The sequence below is a fragment of the Lycium barbarum genome, chromosome 7 (assembly GCF_019175385.1).
Source record: "Lycium barbarum isolate Lr01 chromosome 7, ASM1917538v2, whole genome shotgun sequence".
NCBI classification, from domain to species: Eukaryota; Viridiplantae; Streptophyta; class Magnoliopsida; order Solanales; family Solanaceae; genus Lycium; species Lycium barbarum.
Window position 1 is genome coordinate 12,044,108 of NC_083343.1, and position 16,347 is coordinate 12,060,454.

The following is a 16,347-nucleotide window of genomic DNA, read 5'->3' on the forward strand; positions in this document are numbered from 1 at the left end:
TATGACCCCCTAAACTTATTTTTTTCGTATTATTTTTCTCCTTCACTTATTACCTGGTAAGAAAAATAAGTTAAAGACACAACATATGCAATTTGTACAAATAATATTACATATAATATATTAAAATTCAAGAAAATACATAAAATCGATGAAAAATAAAAAAAAATACGTAAAATATAAAAACGTTGGCCTATGTCGCTGGGCAGTGGCCAATGCCACCATGCGTTGGGCTATGTCGCTGGGCGCATGCCCTTCCGTCAATTCCTTTAAGTTTCAGCCTTGCGACCATACTCCCCCCGGAACCCAAAAACTTTGATTTCTCATAAGGTGTCGGCGGAGTCCTAAAAGCAACATCCGCCAGCTCTGGGCGCGGTGTGCAGGGGCGACTCGATGCGTGACGCCCAGGCTCCCTCTCTGGAATCGAACCCTAATTCTCCGTCACCCGTCACCACCATGGTAGGCCACTATCCTACCATCGAAAGTTGATAGGGCAGAAATTTTTCTCCTTCACTTATTACCTGGTAAGAAAAATAAGTTAAAGACACAACATATGCAAACACGCGCATATTCAAGACTACAAAATATCTCTTTTTTCATTTTATTTCTCAGACTCAAACAACCGGACAATCATCCTAAACCGACTAGGAGAGAGAGATCTTTCATTTTATTTTTTTTAAATAATAATGGGCATCGACTATTACTCAGTTAGTCAATTGAGATCACATTATTCTCCTTTAAATGATATAATAGAAATCATGAATCGGCGATACTACAAAAAAAGGAAGAAAAAAAAACACAGATGAAAAGTGAAAAATAGTGAGCCCAACTAAGACCAAATTCACCTCTCTCCATCCAAAGCCTTAAATCATCACACGCATCCTCCCTTCGAATTTTAACTTTTATCAGTCTAGTATAAAATAATTTCTACACTATAAAATTACTACTACACAAGGTCAACCATAAAGAATCAACCTGAAGACTAGACAGATTATCTGCAACAAGTTAAAATACACTAACAATGTATAAGTTATTCACGATCGTATACAAGTTAAACTCTAAAAAAGGTAGTGTGTGGTTATACAGCAACAGCTCTTTCAAACTGCAACTGCATAATGAAAGCCATATGTTGAGGATTAAAATAAACTTATGAAAGAAATGATTAAGTTCATGATTCATCTTCATGAGAGCACATAAAACCTCTATATATCTCTAAAGGGAACTAGACTAAGGCTCTCTATATTGAAAATACATCTTGAATCTTTTAAAGATGGCATCTTCAATAACCAAAATAATCTCAGCCACACCACCCCCCACGACTTCCTGAAACCTAAGACTGCAAAGTTAAGGGAAAAACATAAAATTTTGAAAAACGAAAACTTATTCCTGAACTGAGCTATATATATGGTACATATCCTCTGTCAAGGTTGTCCTGAACTACCTGCTAACTCAAAAGTAAAGTTGGGCTGGACAAGAACAGTAAAAACCACCGATACAAAATCACGATGAACCATCTAAAGTTGGACTGCCTGGTAGGAACCTAATACGACTACAGTGTTTCAACTTGGTGATAGCTTCTTGTGCCCTCCCACGCAAAAGATCCACATATACTGCAGTAAGAATAGCTTCAGGACGTTGAGGTTTTGTTGAAAGTGCTTGTACTGCATAATGTTGGGCCTGTTCGATGTCTCCCTGCACAGCAGACATGGCAGCTAAGTTTGAGAAGAGAATTCCACGGGCCTCTTCTGGCTTAACGAACACGAATGCTTGAGATTCCTCTGACGGAAAGGAATTCAAAGCTGCTGATCCACCACTAGTATCTTCAGAATCCAATGTTTTCTCCTGTTTCCACATTTCAGAATCCGCTTCACTAAATGGCAGATCAACACCCTTGCCACCGGAGATATACATTGACAAATGTTCTGCAGCTTCCTTTGGCCGGTTTAGCGAGCATAGAGCTTCAGCAGCATACACATTGCCAAGAAAGATGTATATTTTAGAACATTCTTGGACTTTCAAGAGAGATTTTGCAATTGTAAGGGCCTTCAATGGATTTCCCAATTCCAGCTCTACAAAAGCCAAATCAGCCAATATAGCTTGCTCAATCATCAGATTCTCTTTTCTGCAAGTGGTTTGATACTCGCTAACAGAACTTAATAAGGAGGCATTTTGACTGCTCGCACCCTTGTGCTCCTTCACCTCCCCATTTGCACTAACCTGACCTGATGCTGCCACATTCAGTGCCTTAGGGTCAGCAGTTGATCCATTCTTACAGTTTGCAGTCTTGGATGGTACTGCTTCTCTTGTTTCACTTTCTTCCAGACCAGAAGCATGAGGCTGTGTAGACTTCTTACCAGAAAAGTTCAATAAATGCAATGCATTCAGAAGACACTGACGAGCAAGTGATACTGATAACTTAGGCTGTCTATCCTTAGTCGCCAAATCTTCTGTTCCTGAAAAACTTTCTTGTCCATTTCTTGATATCCCGTCTTCCATAACAAGTTGCCTCCATTTTCCTTTTCCAACAACATGAACTTTAACTTCAGACCTATCAGAAGCAACAACACCGCTCGACTTAAGCAGTCCTTGCTCAAGGGCCATTAGACAACATTCTGCAACTCGTAACCACAAAAGAGGCTTATTGTAGAAAACCTGACTAGCCTTATAGAAACAGCTTACAGCCTGTAATGGTTTCCCACAAGCCAGGTACTGCACACCACAGTTATATGTTATGAGAAGAGACTTATCCTGTGAGATGGTTGAGAGCTTTAAAGGCCGCTCTTTCCGGAGAGATGAACTACTACTCAGAGCCTTGGCAAAAAATACAGATGAAGTGTGATGCTTGCCAAGACGATAATATATGCACCCCAGATTGTTGTAGTATACGCTAGAAATTCCAGTTTCTTCCCGATTACTTGATGCCATCAAGAGCTTGATTGCTTTTCGATGATTCCCGCGAGCATATTCAAGCTGGGACTTTAAATAGAGAGCCATAGAATGATCTTTGCCCCGTGCTGTGTTCATAGCCATCTTAACTTCACGCTTAGCTGCCTTAAGATTCCTGGTAAGGAGAAGAAACTGGACCTTGCAAAGGTGCAGTTTAATCCTCATATCAGCAGTTGAGATAGATTCATCAGCATGGCTCCTTGTTAGATCATTTGAAGATTTCAAGCCAGGCTGGCGCGGTAGATTCTGCCCACCAATCTCCATGGATGATATTAAATGCAGAGCATCATCTTCAAGTCCATCGTCTGATAATGTCCTAGACAAAGAACCTTCAGAGGTAATTCCAGCAGCAGGTGAATCTGGATTAGATGCATCAGAAATAGTTGAATTGCTAGGAAATGAAGCCGATTTCAGAACGGCTGAAGCTGGTGGCTGTGCACTTCCACTGTCAACTTGACTCAATAAACTACTGCTACAAAAGACCTTCTCCACATAGCTGATCACATCCTGGGAGCAAGAATCACAATTAAACTATTTGGAACAATGATTTTAAGAAAGAACGCTACATAAAGTCAAAAAGGAAAAGAAGCAATGTAACAGAAGTAGAAATGAACATGAGATTCCAACACAGATTCCACCATCCTAGAAAAAGTACGGCAAAGTTTCAACGATTGAAAACAAAAACTAAAAACAGCTATCCTTGATAAAATTAGTAATCTTCACTTTTCAATAAAAAATAAAACTACGAATGGAGCATGAACCAATAATCAACCTTTTAAATAGAACAATAATGACAGAACTCCAAGGAGTTTTTCCTGTGCTGGCATAGAAGGGGTTTGAACAAGAAGTTAAAGAAGACTTAGTATATAATGCCTGCTTGCATTTGGTGGTGCATATGGAAAGAAAGAAAGAAACAGAAGATGTTTTGAAGATGAACGAAACACTGTACTGAAGTTTGAAAGTAAAATCTGATTGCTTTACGTTGATTAGAATGGGTAATTGAACCTGAAACGCTGTTACAGTTCATAGAATCATTTGTATAGGCAGTCGGGTTTTTTCTTTTATTCTCTCCGGTAATCTTTTGGACGTAACAACGGCACCTTCTTAGTGCTGACATCAAATACTACTTACCTTTTCAAGAAAACAAAAACTAGAACAATAATGACAAAAGCTAGTCCATAGTACCAGTTACTCCAAAAAAAAGGGCAAGCTAGTCCAATACCATTAAAGGCGGCATATTAGTTCATTGAAAAACTACTGCAACAGATGCAGGAAGGTGCAAAACAAAACTACTGGCATTAAACCATCCATCACAAACTTCAAAGTCTGCAATATTTTATTTAAATATGTTAAACCATAACTCAAAGTTCACCACCCAACAATCGCCTAGGACCACCCAATTAAAAAAATAGAAAGAAGTTATCAAAAAGGAAGAAAATAGAAACATAGGGCCAAAACTTAATCACGCAGGAGACGGATACAGCAAATACAAATGGTATCCAAGTATAGATGATACTAGGTGAATTGATTCCATCTTTTGTAGGTTACAGATAGATTGTTGATTAGTTTATGTGTTCGCAAGCTGGCCTTGGCACCATCGTCATTATAACAACATACCCAGTGAAATCCCACAAAGTGGGGTCTGGGAAGGGTAAAGTGTACGCAGACCTTACCCCTATCTCGAAAGATAGGGAGGCCGTTTCCGAAAGACCCTCGGCTCAAGAAAAAACATGACGAGACCCTCGGCCTTGGCACCATTGTCATTACAAAACAACAACAACAACCCAGTGAAATCCCACAACGTGGGGTCTGGGGAGGATAGAGTGTACGCAGACCTGACTCCTACCAAGGTAGGACGGCTGTTTCCGAAAGACCCTCGGCTCAATAGGAAAAAAAATGTAGAGCAAGTGTAAATGGTAATCTTTCACAAGGATATCCGATCTTGTTCTTTAAAATTGTTATAGGAAACTCTAGTAACATCAGCTACTTCTGTGAGTGAATTCACTTAATATGAACTTTGAGAAGCAGTTCTTCAACTTCAGATGTCTCATCTTTAAGGTCTTCGGAAATTGCAACAACATCAATGTTTCTTACCTTAGAACAAAATGAGGAAAGAAAACCATTATATCCCACATATGGCATCCTGAGAGAAATGGATCTTGAAAACCCGCATTCTAATAAATTACACTTCAAAACTTAATGAAGAATGAGACTACCAATAAGTCATATTAATGGTTTGCCATGAATTCATTTAAGTACCACTAGATGAAGAGATATTCGTTGGATAAATAAGTTATTACCAGATTGGCCTTATAGCTTCAAAAGAAAACCAGGGAAAAAACTTCAATAACAATAAGCTGATTTTGTAGAACACCTGCTAAGGTGCTAATTCAAACACATTAATCAGATCAAAGAAGAGGCATCATCAAACATGAAAAAGAAAAAAGAAAAAAAGGTGAAAAACATATTAGCACATATTGCAAAAGTTGTGGATATATTCTACTTAAGTAGCTTCTGCTGCTTTAGCGTTTTAGCGGCTGCTCAAGAGACTAGTTGGAGGCAAAAATCGAGGGCGCTGTGGTTGAAAGAGGGGGACTCTAATACAAAATTCTTTCACAGAGTTGCGGTAGCAAATAGGAGGAGGAATTTCATTGAGTCTCTAGATGTGAATGGAGCAGTGTTCGAGGCGGAGGAGGAAGTGAAGGGGGCTATTGTAGGGTATTATGATCATTTGTTTTAGGAAGGTCTTAGGTGGAGACCAAAATTAGGGGGATTAGTTTTCAGTCAAATTGGGGAGGGGATGAGGGAGTGGTTGGAAAGGGCTATAGAAGAAGAAGAGCGCCGGGACCGGACGGATTCACCTTATTGTTGGAGGATAGTTAAAGGTGAGTTGATAGAGACCATTGTGGAATTCCAAGAAACAGGAGAGTTCGAGAAAAGCCTCAATGCTTCTGTCATTACCATCGTGCCGAAGAAGGAAGGAGCGACGAGTATAAAAGATTTTAGTCCTATTAGTCTAGTATGAAGCATTTATAAGATCATATCAAAGGTGCTTTCCAATAAACTAAAGAAGGTTGCCACATCTCAGAATGCTTTTGTGGAAGAAGGAAGACAAATTCTGGATGCTGCTTTGGTGGCAAATGAAGTGGTCGATTCCAGAAAGAAGAAAGGGCAGCCAGGTATTTTATCTAAGTTGGCCCTTGAGAAAGCTTATGAGGTGAACTGGGAATTCTTAGATTTTATCATGCCGAAGATGGGTTTTGGGGACAAGTGGAGGAGATGGATCATGTTTTGCATTTCTACTGCTAGATTTTTGTATTGGTGAACGGAAGTCCATGCGGTTTCTTTGGGAGTTTGAGGGTTTGAGACAAGGGGATCCGTTGTCTCCGATGTTATTCATTTTGGTTATGGAAGCTTTGAGCAAAATGATGGACAGGGCAGTTAGTGGAGATCTGCTGAAGGGTTTTGATGCGGCTTTTCGAGGGCATGGCAACCGGACAGTTACACATCTTATATTCGCAGATGATAAATTAGTTTTTTGTGATGCAGAGGTGTCCCAGCTAGATCATTTGAGACAGATTCTTCTTTGGTTCCAAGTTGTGTCAGGCCTCAAGATCAATCTCAGAAAATGTGAGACCACCCCGGTGGGAGAAGTCGTTGATATTGAGGAGATGGCGCAGGTGCTGAATTGCAAGCTGGGTAATTTACCTACTACTTATCTGGGTTTACCTTTGGGTGCTTCTAACAAAGACCTAGCGGTATGGAATCCGGTGATCGAGAGAGTAGAGAAAAGGCTAGCAGGATGGCAAAAAAGATATTTGTCGAAAGGGGGAAAGGAAATTTTGATCAAAAGCACTCTGTCCAGTATTCCTACATATTCCATTGTAAGGCGGCTAGTCGTTTGTCGAGAGGGCCCTAAATTTGTTTAGGACACAATGGGTGATGCCGGGCACAGCGAAAGAGGCTATGTATAGTTGGAATCAGAGAAGGGGGCAGAGAATATCAAGGGCATGGACTGTCACCTCTTTAGCAATCATGTGCGTCATTTGGAAAGAGAGATAGGAGGGCATTTGAAGGGGTGGAGCAAGATTTTGTAAAGATGCAAAGTAGTGTGCTATGTGTTATTTTTAGTTTCCTTTTGGTGTACTTAAGAGGTCCCTATTTGTATAGAGGATTGGATCTCTTTTGTTGAGAATCATATTTTGGTGTATGTTCTCTTCTTTTGGTATACGGCTTGTATACAGGACTTCCCCATTTGTTAATCAAATACTTACCTTGTCAAAAATAAAATACATGAGCTACATTCCAAGAATGATACTTTTACTGATCAAAAATTGAATGGCTTTTCGAACACACTCCTGACAAGTTATACTGCTTTTTTATCTTTTTTGCATGGGTCCGCAAGGCAGTGAAAAACATCCAAAAAACTATTCCAGATAAAAATGTTTTCCCAGCTTATCAGAAAATCTATAAGGAAAAGATCAGAGCATCATTCCATAATGTGGGAAGAATAGCATAAGGGAAATGATAATTGTTGCAGAATTTCCACTTAAGAATGAGAATCACAAGATTCATCAATTTCCTACAATACATATTATTGGGACTGCACTAGTTTCTTGCATCTGAGATAGTCACAAGAACATTCATCCTAGTCTCTTGACATTATAAAGAAACATAGAAGTTGCAATATTTTTTCTGAATCATTAGAGTAATGCTCCACTGAAGTAATCCATCCCCAATCATAATTACAAATGCACTTATGACTTAACATCATCACATTTTGACCTTTTCATCCGTGAAGATGCATAAGATCATCCAATGCAGTCCTAGCAGAGCCTATCCATATAAGAATTTTATGTTTCTGTCTTATCTTCTTATCTAAACTTAATTGCCACACGGAAATAAAAGGAAACTAAAGATATCTAAATTTAACCTCTATGGGTTACGCACCTATTAATTACAATCACACAATATAAAACCATCAGACAATGAAACTAAACTCAAGCATATTTCCTTTAATCAAAAAGTAATTGCCGCCATCATACATTGTTGGAGCGTCAATAGTTACTACAGTATATAATCAGCTCTGATCTATAATGTTATAGTTTGTCAATAGTTTCATTATAGCATCAACGGGAATCATTCCCTTGATAATTTGTTTCTTCAAGTTTTTTTAGCCCAGACAGACACTGGAAAGATAATTTCAAATGTAGTAACTAAATCATGATATTGATAAGACAGTACAAGAGATCAAAAGATACTAATTTCTGAGAAACAAACAGTTGGGCATGTACGACTTACGGCTGATCTTGCTGCATTTCGAGTAAGCAACGCCACATCCAACAGTAAGAGGCAAATGCGCTTGGCTATTTGCTGTGTGCAAATTCATTAGTCAATAAGTAGATTTGAATATCTAATATTTCAGAATCTGCAGTAATTGTTTACCTCGTCTATTGGTTCAATGTTCTGAAACAATCCTTCCAAAATTGAAAATGCTTTTGCATGTTCATGCAAATGAAACCAGCAAACTGCCTGTACAATTCAAATGCAAATATTAGCACACATAAAGGTCCTTAACAAATAAATAGGCCATTTTTCTGGAAAAAAGAACCAGCCAAGCCAGTATCAACTGAACATACTAGATTGTACATGGTCACTGAGGGGTCAAACTCATCAGCATAAACAAGTTTGGAACTATGTTGAGCGGATAGCTGCCGTGGCGCACTGTTATTTCCGTTATTTCCTGTCACAGTTTTGGCTCCACCACTGCTAGCAGGCTCTGCCTGGTCGCCAGCAGCACAAGCAAGCTCTTCACTTCTTTTCTGAACATTGAAAGCAATAACAATGTATCACACCAAGGAGATAAGAACACTGAAGTACGGCTGTACAGGTATAATACCACAATAAGAATTAAAACAACCAAAGTAGTCAGAAAGGGAAGAAAAGTAGAAGGAAGAACTGAGAAAGAACAATTTCGGAGCTACTCTATAGTGTTGTCAAAGACGCGCTTAAGCTTTCAGCGAGGCTCAAAACACGATGAGCTCTTCAAGAACTCAAGATTCTAAGGTCTCGTTAATTATTCACTTTTTTTCGGGAAAAAAAAATTTCACTTTATCGTGTTTGGCCATAAAAATTCCAAATACAACTTGAAGTTGTATTTGGAATTTGGAAAACAACCAAAACTTGTTTTTCACCTTTTTTTTTCACTTTCAATACATTCAAACAACCAAATATTCTTTGCAAAAACTATAACAACTCCAACTCCAAAATACCAAATAAAGTGAAAAATATTTGGTTTACATGGCCGAACGCCTACTAAGACATATTTTTCCTTGCCAATGAGCATTTCCTGAAGAGACGACGCCTAAACAACTAATATTTCACTTCATTGATAAAAAAAATTCCAATTTCTTTGTCCGTATAGTTGTTATTAATGCTTATAATTATTAGTCTTGGACTAAACATCTATATTTGTATTTTTGTCACCATTGCACCTTTTTCCATTAAAGCCCACGCTTTATTTGCGCTTAAAGCCCCGGACACATCCGGAGACAAATTAACTAAGGCAAAGGCTTCCCTTCTGCTTGATAGCTATCAGGTGAAAAAGAAAGTTCACATAATAAATGGAAACCAGGATGCCACCACAAGTGTCAAGACCAATAGATGAAAATTACTCTGGGGAAAGAAACAGAAGAATAAACTGCAGAAATCCAAGTTCACTACGAGGCAGCAAACAGGAAGATACCCAATACTTAGGCAGATCAATATCCATAACCGAATAACATTTTTTATATTTCTAGCTTGTTCAGAAAGTCAATATTCTAATCACTTAAAGAGGAAAAACATCTAATTGACCATTAAACACCCTACTGCTGCTAGTCATAAATGCAGTAAATATAAAATGACCAGTTTCACTGGGATGCTACCAAATTAAGAACTACAGAATCTGTTCAACCAAAAAAGTTGATTTTTCTCCAAGAAGAATAAATCAACAAAGAGAAATTTACCTAAATTAGTTGAAATTATGTTACTAATAACTTTTTTTTTTTTGAGTCAAAGGTAACCAGATAAAAATTATGTTACTAATAACTTAGACAACATTGAAGCATTATGAATGAAAGAACACAAGACAAAGACCAATTTTGCCCAGTAATCTGATTCTGTGCGATCAAATTTGATTAGAAATAGGGATTAATAAGTTAGAACAGGTCCAAATATGTAACTTGTAATAGTGGAAGTAGTTTCATTCTTAAATTTTGTTATCTTTTACTTTATAACTACTAGTGGAATCTTATGCTCATCAAAAGGGTAGCTCCTCAATCACGTCAAATTCTTAAACAAAAACTTGTAGAAAAAGAAAATCCCTTCCGAAAGAAAATGAAAAGCAAAAGTTAGTTGATCTTTGTATCTAGCTTTGATTTGCATCTCTATGACTGAAAAAGTAGTACAATCTATTTGGTATGCCAAACTCAAATCATGCCTTTTACAAAATAGAGCAGTAATTTGATCCATTGGAATAGGGAAAACTTCGAAAAGATAGACCTGCAAGAAATTGTGGCATTCTTTACTTTACAATTCACATCTTTCTCTTATGATTCACAAAACTAACCAAGAATTCTAGTGCAGTTTTCATCCATGCCTATACAAGAATGAATGACAAGAGGCAGACTTATAGTTCCGGTTCAACTTAGTGAGAACCTTCATTCACATATTTTCCTCCAAGAACGTTCTAAAACTCTGACCCCCCCCCCCCCCACCCCAAACCAAAAAAACCACACACACAATCAATTAGCAGTAGTATCCTACTTTGAACCAATTCACAAGGTTCCACAATCTTTATTTTACGATAAGGGTGTTGACCACTTTACTTGTGTCAAGGATGGCTCCTTACCTTTAAAAGGTTTTTGACTGTTGGGGTGCACTTATGCTAACTAGAATTATATTCCTTTTTTTTATAAGTAGAGATACTAAACTAGAATTATATTCCTAAATATCCTTTGACTTTATTACTGCTCTAAACAGTGGAGGTAAATGCCGATATAAAGAGCGCGAAACAATCATAAATTTCGCTTTTCGTAAAAACCTAAGCATGTAAATTTTTTCCACAGGTTAACTTCTGCAGAACAAACAAAGCCCCTCCTTCTGCCGAGGTCATACATCATGCATTAGGCTTGCTCTCGCAACTGAAAGCTTGGCAACGATAGAGCTCTATGATTGAATCTGTTGGAGCTCACAGCACATATAGAATCATTTAAACATGCATAATAGGAGCAACGAAGCAGTACCACAACCACGGCAATGATGAACCATAGAGATAATTATTATACTTCAACATCTCAATGACACAGCTTTACGTACCTTAGCATTATTAAGTTCATCAATCAGCTTCTTAGGATTGGAGCAACCATCTTGAAAGTTCACAGCAATCGCAATGTTATGTAGAACCTAGCGCAGGAGGAGCAAAGAACAACATAAATAAAGCAACTACAAGTTAAAGTGAAAACGACAGAACATCATCATTTTTTATTTTATTTTTTATAATGGTAACATAAAAAAGTAAGCAGGAAATATGCAAAAAGACGACTTTAAAAACGACAGAACATCATCATGAAACCAAACAAGAAGCAATATTAACAAATCCAACGGCTTGATAACTCGATTAACATGATTATGGTGCATTTAGCAAATATATCAACTATTCCTAAATCCCATATGACTTCGGGCCAATAATATAAACAATTCATATTCATTACGCTCTACTCAGAACCAATTTGCAAATCTCAATGCTGGCAAATTTTTTGTTTTTTATGTCTTGGTTAGTGTTTCCTAATGTAAGTGTAGCAAAAAAAACTAAGTCCCAACCAGTGTTATCAAAAGCAAAAAGCGCAAAAAAGCTATAAGGTCCATTAGGGCTTTAAGCGCAAACTGCAAATAAGGTCTGGGTTTTAATGAAAAAAGCGCAAATGGAGAAAAAATACAAATATATATGTTTAGTCCAAGACTAATAATTATAAGCATGCATAACACATATATGGAAAAACTATTGGAAAAAAACAATAAAGTGAATATTAATTGTTTAGTGTCGCCTCTTCAAGAAATGCTCATTGGCAAGGAAAGTATGTCCTAGAGAGCCTTGATGACGACACTGAACGCACATTAAGTGAGGCGAAGCGCTCAACATGTTTTGAGCCTTGCTTCAGGGCTTAAGCGCGCATTAAGCCCACCTTTGACAACACTGGTCCCAACTAGTCGATATTGTCTACATAGATCATTTGTTCGGTTTCTTTTGTTCTTAGCTGATATTGCATTTTCTCGCTATGGTTTTTGGCCTAACTCGTCCCATTTAGTACTTTCAACATATAATGGCATACCTCCGAACTGATGCATTTGAAGGTTTATGTAGGAAATGGTCAAAGATACGATTATTAATGGACTCGCAAGTTCCAAATGAACATCAAATACTAGACCCGCTCACAGTGAAATTTAAACCAAAGCTTCTCCAAATTAAATATAACACCAGTGCCTATAAGGTATCTGATCGATACAAGATACATTTCATTGCTTTCTCCAAAGACCGAGTGCAAATATCTATATTGGACTTATTGTTTTGCTCCAAAAACTAAAATCGGCTGTGGCATACTCCGTTTGAACCCCAACTGTAGTTAAATTAAAAACACCTTAAATACCTCTGTTGCAGCAAGCCTTGTTCTTCCCAACAACCCAAACCAGTAATTCATATTCCAATGCAAGTACTACCTATAGTATAATGAGCTCAGAGCTCTTTAAATGATTACATCCACAATGCCAGTTAAGATATTCCAACCAGAGGCGGAGCCAGGATTTGAAGCTTGTGGATTCAGGGTTCTAATTCTTTAAAGTTACTGGATTCTAAATTTAATAACTAGTACAAATTTGACAAAAAATTTAATACAAATATATGGTTCGGACCAAAGCTACTGGATTGCGGCCGAACCCACGCCTGAAGGGCTACCTCCACCCCTGATTCCAACACCAACTTCAACAAATGAACGGATGCCTCAGTTTCATTGAACTCATTTAACTCCCCACCTATCAAAAAATCCTCAATTACCAACACAGTATTTCACAGAAAATCCTCACCTACCACCTACCAGAAGGACCATAAACATATTTTTATTCACCTCTGTAGACACTTAAGAGATCGAAACGGAAAAATCTATAAATACAACATCTATTAACAAGGCAAAAGGCTGATCTTTCTCTTATGAAACATAATTATAAAAGGATGTAATATAACTAAGTAATAAAATTTGAATCGGATTTGAACATGAAAATTGCATTTTCCATCAAAAATCACATGCAAATTGAGCTCAAAAGCCATCAATTCAAGTAAAAGTACTAGAACTGTGCAAACTACAAATAACCATCACTTAAAATTTAGAAGCATAAATACACTAGAACAGGTTGAAATGCATACCCAAAAAAAGAGAGGGTTGTGGGGGGGGGGGGGGGGGGGGGTGTGACGAGAATGAAATAGTATAACTGAAGTAATTACAATTTGCATCACAAATTGAACATGAAAACTGCACTTTCCATCGAAAGTCTCATGCAAATTGAGCTAAAATCAATCAATTCAATTAAACATAGTAGAAGAGCGCAAACTACAAATAAACCATATATACACTAGAACAGGTAGAAAATGTATAGAGTTACCATACACAAAAATGCAAAAAAAGAAAAAACGATAGAGAAATTAGTCATCTTTGGATCACCTTCCTTTTTCTCCAACAGTCGACGCAAAACTAAAGTAATTACAATTTGAATCGAGTTTGAACATGAGAATCACATTTTCCATCAAAAATCACATGCAAATTGAGCTCAAAGCCATCAATTCAATTAAATTAAACATAGTAGAAGAGCGGAAACTACAAATAAACCATATATACACTAAAACAGGTAGAAAATGAATAGAGTTACATACACAAAAATGCAACCAAAAAAACAACGATAGAGAAATTAGTCATCTTTGGATCACCTTCCTTTGTCTGCATCAGTCGACTCGAAACTCAAGTAATTACAATTTGAATCGAATTTGAACATGAAAATCACATTTTCCATCAAAAATCACATGCAAATTGAGCTCAAAGCCGTCAATTCAATTAACAAGCCTAGAAAAGCACAAGCTATAAATAACCATAAATCACTTATACAGTAGAAAAGGTTAAAAATGTATAAAGCTACCATACAGAAAAATGCAAAAAAAAAAACGATAGAGAAATTAGTCATCTTTGAAGCGCCTTCCTTTTTATGCAACAGTCGACGCAAAACTAAAGTAATTACAATTTGAATCGAATTTGAACATGGAATTTGCATTTTCCATCAAAAAAACACATGCAAATTGAGCTCAAAGCCATCAACATTTCAACTAAAAGTACTAGAAGTGCGCAAACTACAAATAACCATAAATCACTTAAACATTACAACCAACGAAAATGCAAAAAAAAAAAAAAAAAAAAAAAAAAAATCACCTTCGGATCGCCTTCCTTTTTCTGCAACAATTAATGCAAAATTCTAACACAATCCGCGAAATTCAAAAAGATGTAATATAACTAAAAATAGTTACAATTCAAATCGAAATTGAACTTAAAAACTGCATTTTCCATCAAAAACCAGGTGCAAATTGAGCTCAAAACCATCAATTCAGTTAAAAATATAAGAAGCATGCACAAACTACAAATAACCATCTTATAGATTAGAAACATAAATACACTAGAACAAGTTGAAATGTAAAGGGAAAAAAAAAAAGGCTGGACCTTTGCTTACGACACCTTTAGATTAATCGTAACTGCATTTTCCATCAAAAACATGCAAATTGAGCTCAAAATCAATTCAACTAACACGACACTAGAAACAACGCAAACTACAAATAAGCCATAAATCACATAAAAACACTAGAACAGGTTAAAAAGGTATAAAGCTACAATATACAAAAAAAAATCAAAAAGAAAAAATGATAGAGAACTGAAATTGAACTTGAAAATTGCATTTTCCATCGAAAATCGCAAATTGAGCTCAAAGCAATCAATTCAATCAAACATAGTATAAGAGCGCAAACACACATAAAAACACTAAAAGTTGAAAATGTATAAAGCTACCATACACAAAAATGCAAAAATCGAAAAAAAAAAAAAGATAGAGAAAAAACACCTTTGGATCGCCTTCCTTTTATGTTAATTAGGATTAAAAAACATAATTATTAAAGAAAATGTAATAGCATAACTGAAATAATTACAATTTGAATCTAAATTGAACTTGACAACTCCATTTTCCATCCAAAAACATGCAAATTGAGCTCAAAATTAGTTCAATTAAACATAAATACACTAGAGAACAGATTGAAAATATATAAACCTAAAATTCACAAAAATGCAAAAAAAAAAAAAGTGAAATAAAATGAATCACCTTAGGATCGGCTTGTTTTTTGTGCAACAATTGATACAAAACCCTAACACAATCCGTAAATTTCCCCGATTGAAACAACACCGCCGCTTCCTTCGCTAATCCCGATGTAACCGACAACGCGCCGTCGTCCTCCACCGCCGCCACCTCCTTCGCTACTACTGACGACGTCGTATCCATTCAAATCAACACAGATCCACACAAAAAAATCAAACAAATTCTAGGGTTTACACAACTGTTAATTCACATTCAGGTAACAAAGAAAACACTAGGGTTACGACATGTTAGATATACGATATATACGAAGTGTGTATATAAATGTGTTTTGCGGTGCGTGGATTTAGAATTTTTTTTTAGAGAGAGAAATGGGAGAATTTTTGGATAGAGAGAGAAAATCTAGAGAGAGAAAGAGGTGGGGGACTATGCTATACACTTCACTGTATTATATATGAAAAATAATATATATATTTGAAGGGAAAAGGCCAATTATACCCTCAACTATTCGTCTTACTAATAGTTGTTTCAAAACGAGCAAAGTTTGATCAATTTTGTTCTTGAACTATTCAAGATATGTTCGATTTATAATTCTAATATTTAGACATAGAGGGTGCGTTCGGTATGGAGAAAAATGTTTTCCGAGGAAAATGTGTTTTTGGAAAATAAGTGAATTTCTACTTATTTTCTCATTTCGTTTAGGTAGAAGAAAATAAGTGAATTTCTTATTTATTTTTTCATGTTCGTTTGGTTGGTAGAAAATATTTCCAAGAAAATACCTATCAAAGCCCCACAACCCCACCCCCACCCCCAATTTTTTTTTGAAGTTTTTAATTTTTTCTAGATTTTCTAAACCACCATATCTCCAACCCCCCCCCCCCCCCCCCCGCTGAGACACATACCACACCAACCCCCACAACCACCAACCCCCCACGCCGCCACCCCCAACCCCCAAATTTTATTTTTTTTCTA

General features: G+C 36.8%; 1 protein-coding gene across 2 annotated transcripts; it reads right to left on the reverse strand.

Annotated features, from left to right (window-relative positions):
* Window positions 1-1,126: 1,126 nt before the first annotated feature.
* Window positions 1,127-15,811, reverse strand: LOC132603134 (uncharacterized). 2 transcript variants are annotated; one of them, XM_060316046.1, is made up of 7 exons: window positions 15,385-15,521; window positions 12,892-13,011; window positions 11,302-11,388; window positions 8,583-8,765; window positions 8,389-8,475; window positions 8,245-8,316; window positions 1,127-3,450 (listed from the first exon to the last, which is right to left on the reverse strand). In XM_060316046.1, exons 4-7 carry the CDS (start codon window positions 8,592-8,594, stop codon window positions 1,498-1,500), a joined length of 2,124 nt encoding a protein of 707 aa, XP_060172029.1. In that variant the 5' UTR covers window positions 8,595-8,765; window positions 11,302-11,388; window positions 12,892-13,011; window positions 15,385-15,521; the 3' UTR covers window positions 1,127-1,497. The 2 variants fall into 2 exon arrangements, with proteins under 2 accessions (XP_060172029.1, XP_060172028.1); XM_060316045.1 differs by lacking the exon at window positions 12,892-13,011 and having other exon boundaries at window positions 15,385-15,811.
* Between the last annotated feature and the right edge of the window lie 536 nt (window positions 15,812-16,347).

Bases quoted from the DNA above. Each gene is read 5' to 3' on its own strand.
- LOC132603134 (XM_060316045.1), bottom strand. From the start codon at position 15,561: ATGGATACGACGTCGTCAGTAGTAGCGAAGGAGGTGGCGGCGGTGGAG. The intron at 11,389-15,384 runs GTGATTCATTTT...CTCCTGCGCTAG, and splicing joins AAAAACAAGCCGATCCTAAG to GTTCTACATAACATTGCGAT. The intron at 3,451-8,244 runs GTAAGTCGTACA...TCTTGCTCCCAG, and splicing joins GAAATGCAGCAAGATCAGCC to GATGTGATCAGCTATGTGGA.